Below are 9,510 nucleotides of genomic sequence, written 5' to 3' on the forward strand. Positions count from 1 at the left end.
TACTTTTATTGGGAGTTGTCGTGATGGGGCTAGGGAAACAAAAGCAGTGGTGGTTTATAAATAGGACAGGAAGCTGCATCCTAATTAAGGTCGGATTTGAAGCAAGCAGCTCACTTTCTTTTGAATGTTTTTTAATTTAAACAAACATCTCAGGTTCTTGTTTGAAGAAGAGAGGGAAAGGGACAAAAGCAGAAAGGAGTAGTATTAGTTTAAAAAAAAAAAATGGGAAGATCACCGTGTTGTGATGAGATTGGTTTGAAGAAAGGCCCTTGGACTCCCGAAGAAGATCAAAAGCTTGTTAACTTCATTCAAGAGCATGGTCACAGGAGCTGGAGAGCTCTTCCAAAACTTGCAGGTAAGCATGCTAGCTATTCATATTGATATCATCATGGGTTAGAATCTCCACTTCGTGAGTGATCAATTTTTCTTGTAACTTTTACAGGGCCGAACAGATGCGGGAAAAGTTGCAGGCTACGATGGACGAATTACTTGAGGCCTGACATAAAGAGAGGGAAACTTTCTGAAGAAGAACAGCAAACAATTCTGGATCTCCATGCTATCCTGGGAAACAAGTAATTAATTTGAAAACTTATTAATTACACATGCAATTTATAGCAACTTAATTTGTGACATGAAGGACTAACCACTAACATTGAAACTTCACTTTCACAAGATGGTCAGCAATTGCAAGCCAGCTACCAGGACGGACAGATAACGAGATCAAGAATTTCTGGAACACCCATCTAAAGAAGAAGCCGATACAAATGGGTTATGATCCGATGACACACCAACCTCGAACCGATCTTTTCTCAAGTTTGCCTCGTCTCGTAGCATGGGCTAATCTCAAAGGACTTCTGGACCATCAACCATGGAAACAGAGTGCTGCTTTGAAACTGCAAGAAGAGGCTGTTCAATTGATCAGACATCAAGGCTTACAACATATCTTGAAGCCTAAGCGGCCTCGACCTTCTGCAACTGAAGGCAACTTAAACCGTGACTCCACGAACTCGGATTCCATCAATATTAGTCTTCTGAAGTCCCTGGATCTGACGAATAACAACAACACTGTTTTAAGTTCAACCCACTTGGAAGACAATAATGTAAACAATCCATCTCCAGTCGGGGTCAGTAATCTCCAATTCGGCTATGACTCGTTCTCTAACATACCAGAGTTGAAATCGCCTCGTTGCCATCGCCAACCACCGTCGTTAAGTCAGGGAGCAAGTTCTCCCGATTCAGCGTGGCTTCTTTCATGCTCAAGCAGTATTCCATCTCCTTCCACTGCGCCAGAAATTTCAATGACAAATACTGTTATTTATGGAGAGATTGGTCCTTCCATGTGGCCCGACCTCCTGCTGGAGGACCCTTTGTTCCATGAGATTTCCTAGTGCCTAGTATCGCATTAGTGTAAAATGAATAGTACGTATATTTAGCTACAATCTAGTCCTTGTTCCATAACATTTAATTATTACCGGTTATTCCTGTGGAGATCTTGCGGATATAAACAGTGTTTGTCGTATATGAATGTGCTTGCTTTGTCGCTTGAAGGTGTAAAATGTAAACTGTGCTACCACCAAAGCCCTCTTCAAAATAATTAGCAAAAAAGTTGTCTAGCGGCCATCAGTTTTCAATGAGTACAACGCTTATAAATCTCCATGTCATTTTTTTCAAAATTCGCACATTATTTTCTTCTAGTTTTCCAAAGCATAACGACGGTCAGGGATGCTCAATTTCATGCACACTGCGAAACCTAAGTTCAGTAATGGATCAGTGCAAAACGCGAGCGCCCGCGCGCTTTTTTTAATTAAATACGCGCTAGGAAATAATATAATTCAATTATACACATACCGCGTCCGATGGGTAAAGCATTCAACGTCAAAATTTCAGCTTTTTATCTGCCCAGCTTTGATAGTTGGTGGTTCATGATAGCTATATATTACTAGAAAGTGAAACATTTCAACCTGCAACAGCGAGTACCCCAACGACTCTGGAAATTAAAGATGGATCGGCGTTGAAGCAAGTAAGTTACAAGGGCCGATAGCCCTAGCAAACTGGGCTGCTGCGGTCTGCACTCCCACGAGTCCAGTTTTGCCGTTTTGGTACTCATCACTGGATCGTCAGATTTTTAGTCTAGATAGTTCAGATTTTATAATTTTATTTTTATATTTATTATAAAAATTATAAAAACATTTGGTTAATAAATTTATCTTATCATCAATATGTACAATGCAGGTTTAATCTAAATAATCGAATTTAATATTAATTTTTTTATAATTTTTATAAATTAACTATTTAAATATATTTTAGACAGTTTGAATTTAAAATTTTAAAGTGGCAATTTTTTTCTTAATTTGTTTATAGTGCTAGTTTGAAGATTATTTTTATCTTTATTTTTTAATATTACATTTACTAAAATAAAAATGTATAAAAATTTTAAAAAAATATTATTAAATCCTGATGAATGTAGATATTCAATTTATAAAAATTATAAAAAAAAATTAATATTAAATTAGAAACATGTATTGTCCATATTGATTTAAGATAAATTTGTTAAAATTTTATAATTTTTATAATAAATATAAAATATAAATATAAAATTTTACGGTCCAGATGAGCCACAAGGAGAAAGCGGACCAAGTATGAATGTCAATAGAGTGACGCAAAGGGATTCTCAATGATGAGGAAGCTGGGCCCTTGTGTCTAGGAACACTTCAAGACAATGTGCTCGGAATTTTCATGTGGCTAATATTTAAGAATGTCATCACATCATTTTTAATGAAATTCAAATCTTAAATCGATCTTGTTACAATCTAAAGCTGCATGTGTCTTGTGCTATGAAGACGTTTTTTAATTTTAAATATTTAAAGCTTCATGGATATCATCGAAACCCGAGTTATGGGACCGTGATACACTATAGAGTATTTTCTTGGACAAATTTTCTTTTACTAAACAATATACTCAGGAGTAGATGTCAAATTAAAACAATTACTTCATGAATTTTTTGGATTTTTGGGATATATACATGATCATCAGTAATAACTGCATGATTGATATAAATTATAATACATGCATGTGGATTTATCTCATTAAAACCAATCAGAACTTCCGGACGTGATTATGTTTATTAGAGAAATACTTAGTATATGCTTGGTTTTTGGTTTATATTTTTAAAAATCCATTTATAAGAAGTAACCATTTGTTAAATTTGGAAAAAATATATTGATATTCCAAATGCATTTTGAACGGACTTTTGAGATAAACTCAAACAGCCATTATTCAAGGCGGCAAGATCATTCGGCGTCAAGTATAATGGCCGAAAACCCCTTTTTTTTTTTGGTAAATAATGGTCGAAAACTTGATTGTTCTCATCAGAGTATAAACGTGCACCAAGCAATAGAGGTTTTTTTTTTTTTTGACCGTTTACAATATTTGATCCGAAATAGATTGAATCCCATTGTGTGCGTCACATTTTTGAAAGCTGGACATAATCGGCATCTCTCCTCGTCTTTTTTTTTTTTAATTGATCATTCAGATCAAATTTTAAATGTATAAATTTATATGTTTCTAAATTTTAATATTCCTTTACAAGATATTAATTTTAAAAGGAAGATTTCTAAGAGCTTTTCCAGGAGAATTATTCGTAAATAATGACTAACAGAATTTCTTTTTTCTTACAGTAACTTCTTGTTAGTCTTTATTTATAAATAATTATCTTTGAAAATTTTTGGATGCAGTTCTTCGAATCACTGGTGTTTAATTTAGCTGAGGGAGGAGACCGAGAGAAGTGCATGCTTTTTTTTAATACCATTTGTCCGAAAACTTGAAAAGTTATCATCCGCAGCCCGCGGCGAGCAGTGTAACATACGTCAACATATTAATTAATACATTCCTCAAATGCTCCTAAATGAAATAGAAGATAGTTACCACCCTTTCAGGGAGTTTTTTTATCTTAAACTATAAAATATTTTAAATAGATTAAAGTTTTAATAAATATATTTATTTTAATTTTATTTTTTTTAATTAATTTATATCCCTTCTCTTTTTAATATATTAAATGATGAGTATCTTTGAAAGTTTGTATTTTTATTTTGGAAAGATAAGGTTATTAAGTGTATTTAATAAGATTTATTGGTATGTGAGATTTTATCTAAAAATATCTTATAATTTAAAATAAAAATAAAATGAAGGTAGTACAAGGACAATAATATCAATGGTCAGTCAAATTTACTTGTATGAATTAAGAGATATAAGTGCTCAACTAAAATAATTTGTGCAATTAATGACTGCGCACAGCTTCAAGTAATGCAAACCCAGAGGTCAAATGCTTCATTTCTTCCGAAAGGAGGTGGATATTACTGTTCCGTTCCTTACAGAATAATTGATTTGATAGTACTCTTCTAATTAACCACCACTATTATAAAATAAACTTTTCACGTTATATTTTTAGACATTTTCATATCATAATTGAAAGGGACATCACACTGAACAATTTAAGATAATAGTTTATCCACGTCGCAAATGTCTATAACATGAAATATCATAAACCACGTCTCCTTTAATAATAGGTGAGGTGATTTTTACAAAATTCACATCTCTCCTTATAGGTGGTGGACGTGGTTTATAAAGAAACCACATCCCCCTCTAGTAAGAGAGACGTGGTTTCTCATCACCTAGTTTATAGATTGAAAAACTACATCCCTCTTAATATAGGGGGACGTGGTTTCTTAAGAATCCATGTCTCCTATAGTATAAGGGGACATGGTTTCTCATCTTGATTTACAAACCACGTCCTTTTCTACCTTTAGGGGAATGTGGTTTTTAAAATCTTTTTTATATATAATTTACATTTATTTTATAACTAAAATAGAATTTGTCAAAATATATCATAGAAATAGCCAATTCATACAGCGAAAGTCTAATAAATAGTAATTTATTTACAACCATTTATACACTATCACAACAAAATACACCAAATGCAATGAAAAAACAAAACGATTGCACTTATAATTATATAATTATAAAATTATCTAAAATAATAAGTATATACTTTCATGGGCTCAAATAAAATTTAAGCATCATAATATCATATGCATTATGTAAAACTAAAATTAATTGATCACATTCTTAGGTCAAAACAAAAATCACATTCTTGCATGAAGACCTGTTCGAGAAAATAAAAACAAGGAAAAAAATACCTAAAGAGAAGAGAAGAGGTCCTTAGTCATGAGTGGCTAGGCTTCTTTGTCCACAAAGCTGCCGAGAGAAACAAAAGCAATGAAGAAGCTGGGAGATAAGAGATAGAGAGCAAGTGACAGAGTTGAGAGATGAGAGACAGAGATAGGGAGAGTTGAGAGAGAGAGAGTGAGTGAAGAAAAGAGAGATAGAGAAAAGAAATGAGGAAGCTGAGATGAGAGAGGGGACTACGAGGGAGGGAGTTGAGACGAAGACAGAGAAAAGAGATGAGGGAGCTACGAGGGAGATAGAGATAGAGCACAAAGAGCTGACACACTAGTTTTAAAAAATAAAAAAGTAAGTATGCACGGAGTCCAAAATTTTAACATATTATACGTCTCCCTCCTAAAAAGGGGATGTGAATTTGAGAATCCACGTCTCCCAAAGGGGAGGGGGAAGTGAATTTAAGAATCCACGTCCCCCTCTCAGTTGGGGAACATGGATTCTTTAGAATCCACATCTCCGGGGGGTGGGGGATGTGGATTTTAAAAAATTTACTTCACCTAGCTTATGGAGGACGTGAATTTTTAAATTTACTTCCTTTTCTTATCTGTGTGACGTTGATTTATTTTTTTTAAATTCCATTTTTAAAATGAGACGTGAATTAGGATAATAGAAAAACTTTTTTGTAACAGTGCGCACGAATCACAACCATAAAGCCATTTTCATCTTGCTTGTTCACTGTGTAAGCAGCAGCTTCCCGGGTCTTATTTCAGTTTTCAATTATGCTATACATAAAAAAAAAAAATTTACAATCCAAATACCATACTGAAAAAGATGATAAAATAAACTTCAAAACCTAATCCCAGACCTCCCGTTTTTTTTTTTCTTTCAGTACTGTCCTTATTCTTGATTTGAATTACCACGTTACGTTAGGTGTGCACCTCCTAGGCTCGACTTTTTCTAACTTCATCAGGTCGGGTCTGATACATTTTTTAAAAATAATTTTCTACCACTATCATTATCCAAACAATTAAATGGATTTCAGTGCAAGAGGCTGGTCCTTGAGCAAGCGCGATGAGGAGCAGATAAGTCCAACGCAGTCAGCACCCTATAAGTCCTTTAAAGCCTTATATAATATTCCCGGTCATTAGGTCAGTCATGAGGACACGTTATCAGATCTCCAAACAAAAGATATTGATTACAGGTCACTTAAGGTTTAACAAATTTGAACACAGTCAGAGATTTTAATGTTAGAAAAAGATATGATAGGGATTAAAGATGCATAGGCCGGGTCGTAAATCCCACTTGGGGTGAAATATCACTAATTTCATATTCAAAATTACCATTTGGATGGCACATGATATTAATTATTAAATGAATTTTAATAATATAAACAAAATACAAATATAATATACTGGTCCTGATGGTGAAAAAGGATTGTGCTTGTTTGCAGAAAATAATCTAATCAAGAATTTCATTAGCGTGATCTCTTGGGTGTGGAAAGAATGCCCGGCATCATCAATACGTGGTAAATGAAGAGCTTCAAGGTCAAAAAGCGTCCTGACGAAATAAGTATCGTGCAATAAATTGCTTTTGCTTTCTGAGACTAGCTTTAAAAAAAAAGGTCAATATAATAGAGGTTGAAATAGATAAAAATTCATTTAACTTCCAGCAACTTATATATTTAAAATTGAATCAAATTAAAATTAAAAGAAAATTGACATAAAGCAACTAGCTAGTAGTATGTATACTATATCAATCAATAATATTGGTTTGGGTTGAAAATTTGGCCGATGCTAGTTAGTATTTTAATGTGAACATGACAGCTAATTAGCAACAATGATGGAGCCCATTAAAATTAAGCAATAATGAGAAGGTGTGAGGAAAATTTCAACTGGAATCTGGGACCGATGAGTACATACCTTACCGGCATCCAATTAATCAACTAAAAAATACATTACCTTTTATGTAATTCAAAACTAGGATGTTGAAAATGTTGATCGATTATGCACCTACTCTCATCATCTTGTGTGTTATATACATTAGTACCTTTGTCCTATTAAATTGGCTGCTTGGGATATTGAGAGAGCGTCCATACTCAGCATGCCAATTCCGATCCATGCGTCCTAATTTAATATATATCCACGTCGCACCATGCACAAGCTGACGACAATATATCTTATTCAACATCAGTGTTTGGATTGTCCAAATTAAGTAAAAGGGGAGCTGGTAGGAGTAGAATACGCAAGCTAGCTAGCTGCACAAGGCATCTCAATGATAAACAGGTGATGAAGCATACCAGGGGTAATTGACACAATCCTTGCTTTCATGGCTTTCATATATACAGGAACTTGATATCATCCGCCGAGTACCCCAGAAAATATATATATATATATATTGATATATAAAATAAAAAAAATTAAGAAATTGATAGCTGCCAAAAAAAGACTTTTGATGATAATTTTTAACAATAACTGAAAAAGTTGCCGTTAAAAATTTCAAAACATCAAAATCACCATCAAAAGTTGCTGCCAAAAGTATTTTTATATAAAATAATTTAAAAACTATACTTTTGACAATAACATTTTATTTTTGGTGATGACAATTAATTATCACCGCAAAAGTATCCAAAAATATTTTTTAAAAAATTAAAAATAAATTATATAATTATTTTTAGTGATGACACTTGTCTTCAGTAAAAGTGTTCTTACAAAATTAAATATAATTTTAAATTATATGAAATAATTTATAAAATTATCATTTAATTTGTTAAAAAATTTCTTATAAATTATTTTAAAAATTTAAAATTAAATAAAATCATTCAAAAGACATTTATGGAATCAAATTTTTTATTTTATATACAAAAATTAAAAATAATAGTGAAGATGTTCCAATTTTAATTATTAAATTATTTTTAATTTTATATTATTCATAATTTTTTTAGACATATATAGCTCATATTTATGTGGTTAAAATTAATCTGTTATTAAAATACTCTTCTAAGATATTGAAAAATTATAGATAAAATATATTTTTAATAAAAGGAAAAATATTTAGCTATTTTGAGAAAAGATAAAAATTTAATCATTTAGTTTATCAATTTTTGAGAAAAATATGGAGAAGAAAAAAGTAAAAGATATTTAACATAAACTAATATAATACATATTTATAAATAAATTATAGATTTAATAATTTTCATTTTAAAAATAAAAATAAAATTTTAAAATCAGTTTCAATGTATATAAGAATATTATTTAATATTTAAAAATTGTTTATTTTAAGTTCATTTTCCTAACAAAAATAATATTTATTGTAAAAATAGTGTTTATTAAAAATATAATTTAAATATTTTTATAAATTATTTTGTCATATTAATAATTGAAAATAAAGTAAAATATATGTATATATTTTTAATAATATATTATTTGAAGTATGTGTATGCAATTAAATAACATATATTTAATTTCACATATAATAGTTGCAAGTGTATTTTAGTTCAACTAAAAAAAAAGGAAGCTTAAGGTTTGAAGGTGGAGGGTCAAGGATTTAAACCTTAGCTTTAGCATATTTTGCAACAAACATATGACGTGATGTGTAATCATGATGTAGTACATAAGGTAGTTTCAAGAGGCATACATGTGGCAGGTGGCATGACGCGTGTGGTGGCTTGAAGAGGCATACATGTGGAGTGTGGTGGTGACGTGACATATGAGGTGGCTCAAAGAGGTGCATACATGGCATAAGGTGAGGGGTAATATGACATCATCTGCTAAACATGTGGCACGTGATGCAGCACAAAATGGCAAGTGATGTGCCATCAAGTGATGCATATATGGTAGAGTAAATGGCATAAAATAAATTATTATTTAAAAAAGTTTTGGTGGCAATAAAAAGACCAAATGTCATTGCTGAAAGTCTTTTTAGCGGCGAATTTTATCATCGTCAAAACTAGACTTTTAGCAATGAAATGTCGTCAAAAAATTTTAGTGACAATTTTTACAGCAATGACCTTTTAGAGATAAAAATTTGCTGCTACAAAAGTTTTATATGTTTTTTTGTAGTGGTAGGTGTTTAAAAATTTAAAAATGAATGAATTTATTGATCATCATCAATGATATCAAGTAGCCAACTGTGACTTCTCTTCCTAATATATGTTCGGTGACAATCGAGGATCTCTTAAATTACTAGCTCTAATTTACCATTGGGGCATCCAAATGATTAATTTTAATGCATGAGCCATTAACTACATATACCCTATAGAGAAAGAAGGTACTAGCTGACATGATAGAAGAAGCAAAGCTTAGATGAATTCTTGTCCATCACGATTTAGATTTG

General features: G+C 31.8%; 1 protein-coding gene across 1 annotated transcript; it reads left to right on the plus strand.

The window, feature by feature from the left end:
- The first annotated feature begins 220 nt into the window (after positions 1-220).
- Positions 221-1,650, plus strand: LOC129321056 (transcription factor MYB53-like). The gene is made up of 3 exons (XM_054966780.1): positions 221-355; positions 443-572; positions 674-1,650. Exons 1-3 carry the CDS (start codon positions 223-225, stop codon positions 1,386-1,388), a joined length of 978 nt encoding a protein of 325 aa, XP_054822755.1. The 5' UTR covers positions 221-222; the 3' UTR covers positions 1,389-1,650.
- The last annotated feature ends 7,860 nt before the right edge of the window (positions 1,651-9,510 follow it).

This window comes from Prosopis cineraria, unplaced genomic scaffold (assembly GCF_029017545.1).
Source record: "Prosopis cineraria cultivar Desert tree isolate PC_DT_omini unplaced genomic scaffold, ASM2901754v1 PC9, whole genome shotgun sequence".
NCBI lineage: Eukaryota > Viridiplantae > Streptophyta > Magnoliopsida > Fabales > Fabaceae > Prosopis > Prosopis cineraria.